At 47.2% G+C, this 14,235-nt stretch overlaps 1 protein-coding gene across 1 annotated transcript in view; it reads right to left on the minus strand.

The window, feature by feature from the left end:
* Positions 1-224: 224 nt before the first annotated feature.
* LOC132808002 (zinc finger protein 850-like) overlaps positions 225-14,235 on the minus strand; it is a 28,931-nt gene continuing 14,920 nt past the window's right edge. The window contains exon 3 of the mRNA XM_060821891.1: positions 225-1,963. Coding sequence (XP_060677874.1) covers positions 677-1,963 — 1,287 coding nt within the window. The 3' untranslated portion in view covers positions 225-676. The remainder of the gene's footprint in view (positions 1,964-14,235) is intronic.

Genomic DNA, 14,235 nt, shown 5'->3' on the forward strand with positions numbered 1-14,235 from the left:
CTCTTGCAGCTCAAAGCTTTCAATGAGAGTCTGAGCCCAGTGGTAAGTTCGGGTAATCTTTATTGCAACCCAACTTTGTTACAGCTTCAGATCCCCCCAGCAAAAAGGCAGAGAAAAAGTAGTTGCTTTTTGAACAGCTCAAGGTGAAAGTGCACACACCACACCTCCCCTGTTCCCCCCACGCCCCCCACCCCCCTCACTGTCTTTACTATTGGCCAGCACCAAGTTGTCCCTTTGTAATTGGATCCTTGGTACAGCCGTAACCCGGAGGAAGTATTGCCTCACTCAGCAATTTCAACCCATACCCTGTCTCCAAGTAAGTTTCTCTCCGCACCTTTGCCAGTGCGGTGGGGAGGGCAGTGTAGAGTCAACCAGACTGCTGTGGGTCTGGAGTCACGTGTAGGCCAGACCGGGTAAAGGATAGAGCTGGAACGACCGAGTGAATCCTTTCCCACAATGGGGGTTCCCTCCCCTAACAACAAGGGAGAGAGTGAATCAGATGGGGGCTTTCTCCTCCACACCACCCCCTCCCTGAAACGGTCTCATCATTAGATTCCGAACTCCACATTTCTGACCGAATACCAATTCTGCCATCTGTCGTGGCGGGATTCAAACCTGGGAGTCCCCGGAACCGGGTTGATAGTCCGGTCGATAATGGGACTCGGCCATCACTCCTTCACTCCCCCTGCAATGGCACGTGAACTCGCTGGTGTCTCCGCAGGTTGGAGGAGCAGGTGAAGCCCTTCCCGCAGTGAGGGCAGGTGTACGGTCTCTCACCGGTGTGGATCCGCTGGTGCCTCAGCAGGGAGGAAGATGTGCTGAAGCCCTTCCCACACTGAGGGCAGGTGTACGGTCTCTCCCCGGTATGGATCCGCAGATGCTTCATCAGGGAGGAGATGTCGGTCAAGGCCTTCCCGCACTCTGGGCAGCTGATGGGCTTCTCCCCCGTGTGGATCCGCTGGTGTCTCCGCAGGTGGGAGGAGTAGGTGAAGCCCTTCCCGCACTGAGAGCAGGTGTACGGTCTCTCCCCTGTGTGGACCCGCTGGTGGGTCAGCAGGCCGGAGGAATACCTGAAGCCCTTCCCGCAGTGAGGGCAGGTGTACTGTCTCTCCCCTGTGTGGACATGCAGGTGGGTCAGCAGGTGGGAGGATGTGCTGAAGGCCTTCCCGCACTGAGAGCAGGTAAAGGGCATCTCCCCCGTGTGGATCCGCTGATGCTTCAACAGGGAGGAGATGTCGGTAAAGGCCTTCCTGCATTCGGGGCAGCTAAAGGACCTCTCCCCGGTGTGGATACGCCGGTGGCTTCGCAAGGCAGAGACGCGGGTAAAGGCCTTCCCACACTCGGGGCAGCTGAAGGGCCTCTCCCCCGTGTGGAAACGCCGGTGGGTCCACAAGATGGAGGAATACCTGAAGGCCTTCCCACACTCAGGGCAGCTGAAGGGCCTTTCCCCCGCGTGGAAACGCCGGTGGGTCCGCAAGGTGGAGGAATACCTGAAGGCCTTCCCACACTCAGGGCAGCTGAACGGCCTCTCTCCCGTGTGGACATGCTGGTGGCTCAGCAGTGTGGAGGAAGTGCTGAAGGCCTTCCCACACTCTGGGCAGCTGAAGGGCCTTTCCCCCGTGTGGCCCCGCTGGTGGGCCAGCAGGTGGGAGGAATGTCTGAAGGCCTTCCCGCGGTCGGTGCAGGGGAATGGCCTCTCCCCGGTGTGACTGCGCCGATGAGTCTCCAGGGCAGACGGGACGCGGAAGCCTTTCCCACAGTCACCACACTTCCACGGTTTCTCCACGGGGCGGGATTCCTCGGGTTTCTCCATGGCCACAGCTTCAGCTGCACACAAACACGTGTAGAACTCCTCCCTGCCGTGAAATCCCCTTCCCAGGCCGTATAACTGTTTCAGGCTCCACACACAGTGCGCTGCAACAGTGGGGTCTCTTGTCCAGTCCCACCTGATGCTGAAAACGTCCTCAAACAGGAATCAAAAAGCGTTGATCCCTCTCACAGAAATCAAAATCAAGAATTGTTGTGGTCCCGATGGATTGAGTGACTGTCAGACATTGACATCAAAGTGAAGACTGCAGACGCTGGAGAGTCAGTCAAAAAATATGGCGCTGGAAAAACAGCAGGTCAGGCAGCGTCCGAGGAGCAGGAGAGTCAATGTTTCGGACATAAGCCCTTCATCTGTTGATTTTGAAACTTCAGTCTTCAGATTTTCAAATACTCTGCAAAAAGAGATTACAAAAGTCATCACTATCAGTGCAGGGTAGAAATTCAGAACAAGCAACTCTACTTTCTGTGGAATATTCTTTTGTTGTTCCACAAAATTGAAAGCACCATCCCACTCTCCCTTCCCCTCTGTTCTCACTCCGCTCTAACTAATTCCCCTGAAGGTGCTGATTCAGGATCTTACAGAGACAGAAAAAGCAAAAACATCAAGACTGACATCTCTCTGAATTTTGGATGCCTCCACCTGAAAGTTAATATCTTTCACAACACTGAAAGTGAGCAGGTCTGATTTTGGGAAGCAAAAACAAAGTGCCAATTCAGGGTGAACCTGCAATGCAGCTTCTTGAGGAAGGACCAGACACAAAATAGTTAACGACCCCGGGAAGGTGGGAGCAAAATGAGACATCAAGGCATTAACACCGATACACTTCAGTCAAACTCTTCTGCTCCCAGTCAGGGCAAAACATGCCCTGAAAGTCCAGCCTTCACAACCACACTTCTGCTTTCACTGAAGACAATTAGAATCACACAGCATGGAAACAGACCCTTTGGCCCAACCTGCCCAGATATCCGAAATTAATCTAGTCACGTTTGCTATCACTTGGCCCCTATATGGGCCAGGTGCTGCCAGCTGGGACTAAATTGGGTTGGCTATCTTGTCAGCAAGGACGAGTTGGACTGAAGGGTTTGTTTCCGTGCTGTACATCTCGATGACTCCAGTCGCATTTGCCATCACTTGGCCCTGACCCATCCGAACCCTTCATATTCAGATGCCCGTCCAAGAGCCTTTTGACATATCATCGTACCAGCACCCACCACTTCCTCTGGCAGCTCACGCCATCGCTCAAGCGACTCCACGTTGAAAGTGTCTGGTCTGGTGCGCCAGATGACATCAGGATAATCTCAGATCGTTCCAGATCGCATCGATACTCAGTCAGTGGCTTTCCCGATCAGGATGTTGTACGTGATCATACAGGTCAGTGGGTAGGTGATCCCCCACCTCTTAGTTCAAGTATCTCTACGAGAACTCCCTTGCTGGAGGGTCCCTTGGAGACACTTCAACTGGACTTCATTGAGTTGTAGAAATGAGCTGAGTTGCTGTAAATATGTTTTGCTTATTGTTGATGTCTTTTCTAAGTGGATTGAAGCCTACCCTCTTCCTAACGCGACTGCTGAGTCTGTGGTGAAGATTTTGTTTAAGGAAATAATTCCTTCAGTATACCTGCGTGCATTAGCTCGGACAATGGACCACACTTTGTAGGTAATATTAACGGAGAACTCTGTTCCCAGCTTTGTATTTGTCGGCAACCGCATGGTGCTTATCATCCTCAGGCGGCCAGCCTTGGTGAATGTTTTAACCAGACTCTAGACTAAACTTGCCAAATTAATGGCTGAGTCTGGCCTCTCCTGGTTATGCGAATCCCTGTGGCTTTATTCCAGATGGGATCCATGTCTGTGGGCAAGATACGACTGTCTTCAGCTGAGAATCTCTCTGGTCACCCTCTCTGTACCCCTTGGAACGATTCAGCTCCCTTCGCAGTCCCCTTCCACCACATGACCGAAGAAATGGTTGGTTATGTTCTTGCTCTAACTAGTGTTATGTGTGCCTTTCACACCCATGAGCGTGCAGCCTACAGCGATGTTCCCTCCCTTTCAGCCTCGTCACGGGTAGAGCCTGGTTCGTTGGTGCTCGTCAAGACCTGGACTTGCAAAGGTCTCCAACCTCGTTGGGATGGCCCCTTCCAGGTTTTACTTCCCACCCCTACGGCGGTCAAAGTCACTGGGCACTCAGCTTGGGTCCAACTGCACCATTGTAAATTGATTGACCGCACCAATCAAAAGTGGGGAAGAGGAGGAGAGAATACTGGAATCCCAACAAAAGGAGAGGACACTGTCCAGTTGGGTTTTTGAATTTTGCTGTTGTTCTAATGTTAATCTTATTACAGATACTTGAACTAAGAGGAGGGACATGTGGGGGAATCGCCTATCTCCTCACCTTTCTGATCACGTATAACACCCTGATGGGGAAAGCCACTAAGTATGGATGTGACCAGGAATGATCAGAGATTATCCACCACCCATGCTGAGGAGATGTGGTCCAGTGCACCGGACCAGACGCCTTTGACGTGTGGGACGTGATGAAGATTGATTATTGCAATGGACTCTTACATCAGAAAGACCAGATGGTCCACCTGGACAGTAGAAATCAGTGGGAGTTACCATGTCGTTACCATGGTTTTTTTATTTTACCTGCAGACACAAGCCTAGTGAGGATAAAAATGATCAACCCCGTTATTATGGTAAATATTTTAAGGATGCCTGGGAACACCATCCCTTTTTGCAGGACGGGCCGACTCGAGAAAAGGGAAGCCTGATCGGGGAAACTCCACAATCCGCAAACAACTTATTTATACAGGCCCACAGAATGCTCTTCATCCCAGAGGCAGGAGTATGTTACTCCTCTCTATCAGGAGATGACTTACTTGCCCAGTCCCCAGTCCCCGATTCCATACTATTCGTCAGTCTTCCTGCTGCCGACCCTGCGAAGTGAAATATCACTTTCCAATAGCTCCGGTCTGTGTATACAAACAGCTGGTGTAACACTGGCTGGGGTACAGCAGGCCTTATGCGGTACATGGACCTGGAACGGAACCCTTCCCTTGCGCATTTATAGGCCTTTTCTCTTTTCAGAATCTGATATTGTCACCAAGACCATGTACAATAGAGCTAAGGGAGAGCCCAATGGGAACAGCATTCTGAGGACCATTGTCTCCTATACAGTGCGGGTGCTCGAGTCACTTGGCCCATTTTTTACAGTGCTCAAGCGAATCCTCTTGCAAAACGTTGACCCTTTGCTCCTGTATATCTGACCAGACCCCCTGCTGTAACATTTCAGTAACCTATTTTGACAAACTCTCCCTAATCTACCCCAAATCAGACTATTATTTCTTCAGCTGAGGTAAAGCTACCAATTTCCTTGTCATGGATGGCAAAGATGTCCCTCATAACATCAATATCGGAGACCTTGTTCCCACAACAGTACCTTGTCCTGGTCAGTGGACAAGTCGATGGAACCTCCACCTGAGGAGAATGCAGCGGTCGGTCTCAGCCAACCTTACTCCGACTGGAAGGATCCCAATGGACTGGGTGACAATACAGGACACCCAATAGGCTGGGGAATCCAGAATACCCTGAGGTTGGAAGGATCGGCAGGGGTGACAAGTCAAAAGAACCACAATTCCCTCTTTTGTGGCCTGACCATTCGAGGAAATAAGACTAAAGAGGCTCTGGAACAGAGTAAACTGGGATTATCAGACCTGTGTCTTTACTCTATGCAGAATCGGTATGCCTTAGACTATATACTCGCCCGGGAGGGTGAGGTCTGCACCACTGTCCAAGATAAATGCACTATGGGCATTCCCGATCTCACTGGCAATATTACTAAGATACAAGAAGAGATCCGGGTATTCCTTGACAGAATGACTGAAGGGACCAGTTGGGGAGACTGCAGGTCCGGCTGATGGTACAATTGGCTTATCAATTTAGCTATTAATGTTTGTCGGTATTGGTATTGTTAGGTATTTAATTGCTCGGCTTATGAGGTCCCTTAGTGATATAGATTTGCCCCAGAAGATGCACCTTTTGCGATCCGATGGCTCACCCACGTGTCGATGGCGATGATAAATATGACCAGATGAGCCGCGAAGATGGTGGTGCCGCTCTACAGGATGTTGATGGCTGGACCACCTTGAAGGGCATTCGTTTGGACCAGCCTTCCCTTTCAGTGATCGTGGTGCAATCAAAGGGAGGAATGAGGGTGTGGGCATCTGGGTGATAAAGTCTACAGCCTTAAAACTTGTCATTAAACATTTAGACTAAAATGTAATGCTGAATTATTGAACACATTTACTGCACTAGAAAATAAACAGGCAGGAAGGCTCAGAAAGAGGAGAGAACTTAAAGATAGGGACACCTGGGCTCACCAAGTGATAACAGGATGCTGTAAGGCAATTAAGAAGGTTTGCCTCAGCATCGGTGAATCTGTGTGAACAGGACACCAAGTGATAACATTCACCGCCGTTCCCTTGTGAGACCATTTTAGTGCTGAGGCTGTTGAATCCCGTAGAAAATTAACTCTTAGTGCTTATCTGCAATGGATTGTAATGAATGGCATTTTGGGACTTTATGATGATATTGAGTAGCCATTACTGGTTATTAAATACAAACTCTGTAAAAGGAAATACTGATAAAGTTTTACCTTACTTGCTGCAGCCGAGACTCCAGCGGAGGCAATAGGCCGCGGACACACTTCCGTCTTCGGGACGGCCTCGGCCCCGCCCCCTCCGACGCCAATGCGACACGTAAACCCCGCCCCCTCAGAACGCAGCACGTAAACCCCGCCCCTTCCGAACAAACCTCGTAATACCCGCCCCTTCCGAACGCAGATAGTGAATATCGCCCCTTCCGAACGCAGCTCGTAAACCCCGCCCCTTCCGAACGCTGCTTGTAAACCCTGCCCCTTCGAGACAAAGCCCCACCTCTTGGAACCACACTTCCTTCCCCCTTCCGCACCAAAACCCACCCCTTCCCTGGACCCCGCGCGAATAAAAACCACGCCCCCTTCCCCCACGAGCAACCGCCCACAAAGCCGCGCGCCTCCAGGCTCAACGCACCGTATCGCCCCGCCTACTAGCGCGCGTTCCTTTCACGAGACACGCCCCGCCCATGAGCAACACCCTCCCGCTAAAACCCGCCCCAAGGCTAAACCCCGCCCCTCCTGGTAAACCCCGCCCACCCAGGTGTATTTGGAAGCACTAGCTTCTGCAGCGCTGCTCCTTCTGCGGGGAGCTGTGCTGCAGGATCATAAGGCACAGAATTAATAGCAACAGATCACAGCGTCATGCAACCGACGCAATATTTGGAACAAACCTGGATCACTGCTGAGTCCTTCATCTTTTAAAACAGGTTGCAGGTTTTAGTTCATCAATATATAAATTCCAGAACTTTAGATCAGATTCCCTACAGTGTGGAAACAGGCCCTTCGGCCCAACAAGTCCACACCGACCCGCCGAAGAGCAAAACACCCAGCCCCATTCGCCGTCACCTAACACTACGGGGCAATTTAACGTGGCCAATTCACCCTAACCCGCACGTCTTTGGACTGTGGGAGGATACCCACGCAGATGTGGGAGAGGAATTGAACCCGGGGCTCTGGCGCTGTGAGGCAGCAGTGATACCAACAAATAAATGGTACATTTTCTGTATTCCAGCGGCAGCAGCCTCTATTGAAACCAGTAGAATTCCGAAAGGGGCTTGACAGGATAGATGCAGATAAAATGCCTCTTTGTGGGGAGGGTCTCGAATTCCGACAATGTGGAAGCAGGCCATTCAACCCATCTATTTCACTCTGGCCCTCTGAACAGTATCCCACCCACACCCAACCCCTTACTCCGTATTTCCCATGGCCAATCCACCCTAACCTGTACATCCCTGGTCACTATGGGTAACTTAGCACGGCCAATTCTCCCTAACCTACACTCTAATCTATAAATTACCTTCTCAAGAATGTAATTTAAGTGCAGAGCTTTTCTGAGAAAAATGTCAGTCTGACTGAACATTGGGGCACAGACAGTATTCACACCTATTGTCTCTACTTATAAACAGGGCAACGTCTCTTAGAAATGTAAATTCATTTAGATATAACTGCGTCACTTTATATATTAAGATATCCCTTTGAATGTGCCCACATCCCTTTGAAATGTAATCTCGTCCATTTAAATTTCTTTATTTGCAGAAATACCGTTAAAATGTCCATGTCCCTTTAAAATGCAGATTGCCCCCTTTAGATATGAGGCCGTTCCGTTAGATGTGGGAATATCTGTTTAAATGGAGCGGTGAGCTTTCCCAATGTAGACAGGGCTCCTCGAAACGTGGCAGTGTCCCCCCCTGCAGCTGCAGAGCGAGACAGGAGAGTTTGTTTTTGTGAATGAGCAGTTGTAGCGCGAGGTGGCTGTTGCTTGGTGACGGTGAGGCTCCCCCGGCCCCGCCCATCCCCCCGTGCAGACGTCACGCGGGGGCGAAGGCGGTTGGGAGGAGAAGTCGCTCGAGCGAGGAAGCGGCGGGAGGGCGGCCGTTAGGAAAATGGCGCCGTGCGGCCCGGGGCAGACACCCGGCACTGGCCGCCGCCGCCGCCTTCCTGGCGCAGCTGCTGTGTCACGGCCACACCGGCCGGCTGTACAGCAGCCAGGAGCCGGTGAACATTCTGGAGGCGGATGGGGTTAAGGACCTGCTTGGGAACTGGTCGGGCGCCTGGGTGGTGGAGTTCTACTGGTCGTGGGGCGGCCCCTGTGTCAACTATGGGGCCACCTGGAAGGTACTGGGCCCGGGAGGTGAAAGGTGAGGCAGGTTGTGGGGGGGACGGAGGGGAAGGAATGTGGGGCCTGTCCTGTCATAGTCACATTTTACACTCACTTTCCATCTGCTTTTACTGGCGCTTGTGCTGTTTACCCCTCACTGTGTGTTTAATCCTTGTGCTGTTTACTCTTTGCTGTTACTTGTGCAATTGCTGAGGGTAGTGTGTAAATACTAGTGAAGGATACTATGCACCAGCATGTATATGTTCCTCAGTCATTGAAGGGGCAGGACCTGTTGAGAATGGTTAGTAAAGTATGTGGTGAACTAAGCCTTGTTAACATGGAGATAGTTTGGTATTTGAAAATAAATACTTTTTATTATTTAGAGTCACAGAGTTGTACAGCATGAGAACACATTCATTTGGTGCAACCTGTCCATGCCAACCAGATATCCTAAATTAATGTAGTCCCATTTGCCAGCACTTGGCTCATATCCCTCTGAACCCTTTATATTCATATACCTATCCAGATGCCTTTTAAATGTTGTAGTTATACCAGCCTCCACTGCTTCCTCTCGCAGCTCATTTCATACATGCACCATCCTCTGCATGGAAAAGTTGCCCCTGCGGTATCTTTTCTATCCTTCTGCTCTCACCCAAAATCTATGCCCTCTAGTTGTGAACCTCACCCCTACTCTGGGGAAAAGACATTTTAGAAAAAGTTGAGCAGCCAGCTATAAAATGTTGAGCCTCATAGGGGAAAAAAAAACTGTGGCTCTACCCTTTATTTCTCCTCTTGGCATTTGAACACTTAACATCTGTCAACAACAACAGCATCGCCACAGAGCACATTGCGACTGCTCCTCGGTGTGAACAACAGTGCACCTGCTCGCTCATGTCACCAATACATTGTCCATGCTCCTCGCTGTCAGCAGAAAAGGAGACATCGTTTATCTCTGTTCCTGAAGGTTTTCACTTTATTCTTAAAGCTGTGTCCTCTGGTCCTCGTCTCTCCTACCAATGGAAACATCTTCCCAATGTCATTGCACTGTGGGGATGAAGTCCTACCTTGTCCTGTCATTTCTGCTGGTGGGTGACACGAGGCCTCCAGGTTAGAGGGAGTAGCTTTCAGACAGAGATGAGGAACTGCTTTTCCCAGAGGGTCGTGAATCTATGGAATAATCTAGATTAGAGTGGTGCTGGAAAAGCACAGCAGGTCAGGCAGCATCCAGAGCACAGGAAGATCGATGTTTCGGGCAAAAGCCCTTCATCAAAATCTATGGAATACTCTGGCCAAGGAAGCAATAGAGGCAGCTTCATTAAGTATATTCAAGACACAGTTGGGTGGGATTTGGCCTGGTAAGGGAATTAAGGGGTTCCTTGCGGCAGTGCAGGGAGAAGGAGATGAGACGATGGATAGATCAGCCATGATCTTAATGAATGATGGAGCAGGCTCACTTGTAGCAACTGGAGTGAATCCAGAGAGGGAGCAGACTTTACCACCTCAGGTATGTGTCTTGGTGACCCGGGTGAGGAGAGACCAGTTCAGGTTGGGACTGTTTTCCGCAGCTTGCCAGAGTCTGAGGAGTGACCTTATATGCTTTTATATCATCATGAAGGGCATGGATAGGGTAAATGGATGTGATATTTTCCTTTGGATGGGGCAGTCCAGAACTAGAGGGTAGTAGGTTTAGGATTGAGTGTGTGGTACTGCAGCAAGTCAGGCAGCATCCAAGGAGCAGGAAGATTGACGTTCCGGGGAAACGCCCTTGTTAGGACGGAATTCGTCCAAGCGTGTTCTTTTAAGGAGTGACCACCCTTATCCAATTATTTGATAAAAAGCAGGTACGTTTATTTAGCAGCAGAAACTTAGCTGTTACAGCGAAGCACGAAAGATCGAATGGTTCGCTGGAGAAAATGTACAAGTTCTGAAAATCTATCGATAAGCTCCATTAGTTATACTATTTTCTAATCTCAATTCATGCAACGTGATCTTTCACAAACAAAAGCCTTCTTCAAAATGGTATAATTTGCAAACAAAGGTTCTATGTATTCTGGAAACATTTTTACAAAGGCTTTACATATATTAGGAACATTCTGTATCATGGACACAAAGAATTACTATGATTGAGACATTTTTCCTAGTCTTTTTATCACATAGTTTACCTTAATCTAATCACTTAGTTTAGCAGGCAAAATTGACCTTGCTGATGTTCTTTCATTTGAACATCAGCTTTGTTAGTTGTTATGGCAATAATCCCAGAATTAAAAATTACTTTGGTCATCATTTTAAACTATAGGTTCACAGCGCCCCCAATGTCCTAAGAAGTAACTACATCTCTGTCCTCTCATGGGCTTCTATAATATCCTAACATTCCCCCCCTTGGCCTCTTCAGAGGCCATAACAACATAAACCGTTACAAACGCAATATTGTGCGGCACCCGGGGCCAGGTGTGTCTACGGATGCATTCTTCGTGTCCTTTTTGCTTTTCTGAACATATCATCTTGACCTGGCCGTCTGGTTCTAAGGAGACATCAGTTAAGAGTGTAGGGGTCCCTAAGCAGCATCTTACTACAAAAAAATCAACAATTAGTATTTGATTCTAAATTATTCTTATTTTCACAAAAGAACTACAAAAACTTTATTAAAATTAACAAAATATAAAGTATAAATGAGCATGATAACAAATAGTAGAGAACCATAGAGAAAAAAAAAATGAATGAGCTTGGATGCTTGTAGAGTGAAGGTCAGTTGTCCAAAGAACACCAGATTGTACACCCACCAATTAACCGGTCACACTATACTATCTCATGAAATCCCAAAATAGATTTTCATATTACTGGCACAATGCCGAATTTTCTTGTAATAGATTTAAATCGGCTTCAAAATCAGCCGCACAGCTTGCATTTATTATTTATTTTATCAAAAACAATGTGAATATAATGTGCTGTGTCCACAACTTACTTATATCTGCTGCTCAGCAAGCCAGAGACTAGTCCAGATTCCCAAGACAGATGCCAAGGCCAGGCATCCGTTAAAACCACATGTCCACAGGCCACCACTTCTGAAAGTCAATGCGCGACTGTGCCTGTCTTAGGTTGTCCCTCAGCTCGAGGAATCTTACCCGTCATTGGCTAACCAGTCGTTCCTCAATGACCAATGCAATCCACATTCATTTCAACGTACAGGGCAGTGGCACCTGGCTTATCATAGTGATCAGTGGCTCTCGATACCAGACGATGTTTAGGAATCTCTTGCGTGATCAATAGTCTCTCAAGCCTCAAGACACACAGCACTTCAAAATTCCTGACTATTAAGGCACAAATTTAACTGTCTCCAATCTGTAACGGGAGAGGAGGAAATAAAATAAACAACTAGGGGGTCTCTGGACTACTGCCTTCACTGTCAGAATCTCGAAAAAAAGATTAGAAATGAGAGATACTTTTATAAAGTAAAATCATAAGTTGTCCTGCGCTTCTCTCTCAGACATGTCTCCTCCATCCTCTCTGGTTCTGATTCCGTAATCCTTCCCTGAGCTGCCCCCATCACAGGCTCCTTCAGCACTGCTGCGGAGCACCAGTATGCAGGTGTTGAGTCATCCTTTCTCGTCAGGTCATGGTCAATCGTTCGTGTCACCAGCGTCCCTGATACATGGCACACACATAACAATAACCACAGGTAATAAAAATAGCAGCAGGGATGCGTAAACCAAGGGTCCCCCCCCCCCCCCCCCCCCCCCCCCCCCCCCCCCCAAACAACAGAAGCTACTGACATGCAGCCAGAAAGTCACCAATTCTGTCTGACTTGTTTGCTTTTCTAGTGTATGAGCTTTGCCAATAGTGATGGAACACTGCACAGAAGCATACCGTGTCATTCCATCTCCAATAGGGAGATTTAACTAGTTGTGCTACCCTTGAAACATGCTGCTTGCTGGATAGTGACAGAGTTTTGTTGGCATAAACTGTAGAAACGTTTTCAGCCTAAATTGAGATTGATACAGCATTGAATTCTGTAAGGATGGATTAGCAAAGCTAGATGTATTGGTCTGCTCTGTACCAGGTAAAAAATGTAACTGATTCAATCTTCTGGTGATTTTACACATACTTGCAACTATTTGGTACAAATTTTACTGATCTGTTGGTTTTGAAATTACTAAATGTATTGCTCTTCTTTAAGTAGGGCAGCAAGTACTCAATTGTTGCTATTGACAGAGCAATAATTCAAAACATCAATTGCGAGCAATCTTAATCATGCAATGATAAATTCAGAAATCTCATTTTTGGAAATTTATGTAATATATTGATACCCCATCTGATTTTAACAAGTAACTTTTTAATCCAATTTTGTTAGTGATCCTGCTAGTGACCATGATAGCTAGTTAGTTTGGACTATATAATTTGCAGATTGATTTACACTCTAATTCTATATACAATTGGCTTTCAATTTCTCTCCTAATTACCCCATCAACCGCAGCTATCGCCAATTTCGCCTTCTGCTTCTGTCACTCGTCCTCTCTCTCTTTACAAACACTTTCCGTGCCCCTCCTAACAATGCGTGATGACAAAATGTTCAAGAACAAACCTTTCAGCTCAGTGAGTAAACTTAGAACCTGAGCTACATATCTTCTCAAAAACTGCAAATACACCTCCTTTCTGAAAGGTAGTCCTAATTTACTAAACTAGGCAAGATTCACCTGTGATCTGTTGCTGAATCTCAGAAGAGATTAGCGTCTGGTATTTGTACTGTAACCCATACCCCCATTATCCATTCACAAATTAATTACAGACCCATAAGCTCCTCCTTCAACAGGGGTAGGGTCATCTTCCAGTTTTTTGAAATCTTGTACTAAATTCATATCCAGTACTTAATAGTGAACAAGGGGAATAATTCCCTTACTCTTAACCACAACTAAAATTTAGTGAATGAAAAAGCTAAAGTTAATCCTAGCTGTCTTTGTACAGCCTACTAGGTATGTGTCCAGATGCTTATTAACGAAGACCTGTTCAAAGTATTAAAAGGTTTTAGCCACCATCAGATCTGCATAATTGAAAAAATGAAGAGAAAGTGCTTGACTTGAAGTCTGTAGGAATATAAATGCAACATTTTAGTACATAGTGTTATATTACCAATATGGAAAAATCTATCTGATTTCTTATCTCATCTTTCCTAGAACCGTCATAACCAGGTTTGGAATTGTGGAATTAAAATTAGGTGTTTGACCACAGTTGTATTAGGAATTGGCACAAAATCTGTGAGACCAGGACTGAATCCCTCCTGTTAGTGAATAGCTGTGAAAAGTACTATAAAACAACCAGAAATTTAAATCCAGACTTTGTAATACAAAAATATAATATTACTCTATCATCCAAGCATCCTTAAGACTTAAAATTTATTCCTCTTCAGAAAATCCCATTTCCCTCTAGAACTAAATTTCGAATCAACCTTGTGCAAATAAACCATTTAGCAAAATTGATACCATAATGATTTCATTCACTGTAGAGTGCGAAGCTTGAATAGATAGAGTTTCAACACCCATTCCACGCAATAAGCTCAGCTCAGAATCTAAGCAAAACCGATGGCAGAATATTGGCATCTCAAAATCATTGATTACTGAGGCTAAAGCAGTAGCACGATGGATCATGTAAAAATGCTTGCCTG

The sequence above is a fragment of the Hemiscyllium ocellatum genome, assembly GCF_020745735.1.
Source record: "Hemiscyllium ocellatum isolate sHemOce1 chromosome 27 unlocalized genomic scaffold, sHemOce1.pat.X.cur. SUPER_27_unloc_3, whole genome shotgun sequence".
Classification (NCBI taxonomy): Eukaryota; Metazoa; Chordata; class Chondrichthyes; order Orectolobiformes; family Hemiscylliidae; genus Hemiscyllium; species Hemiscyllium ocellatum.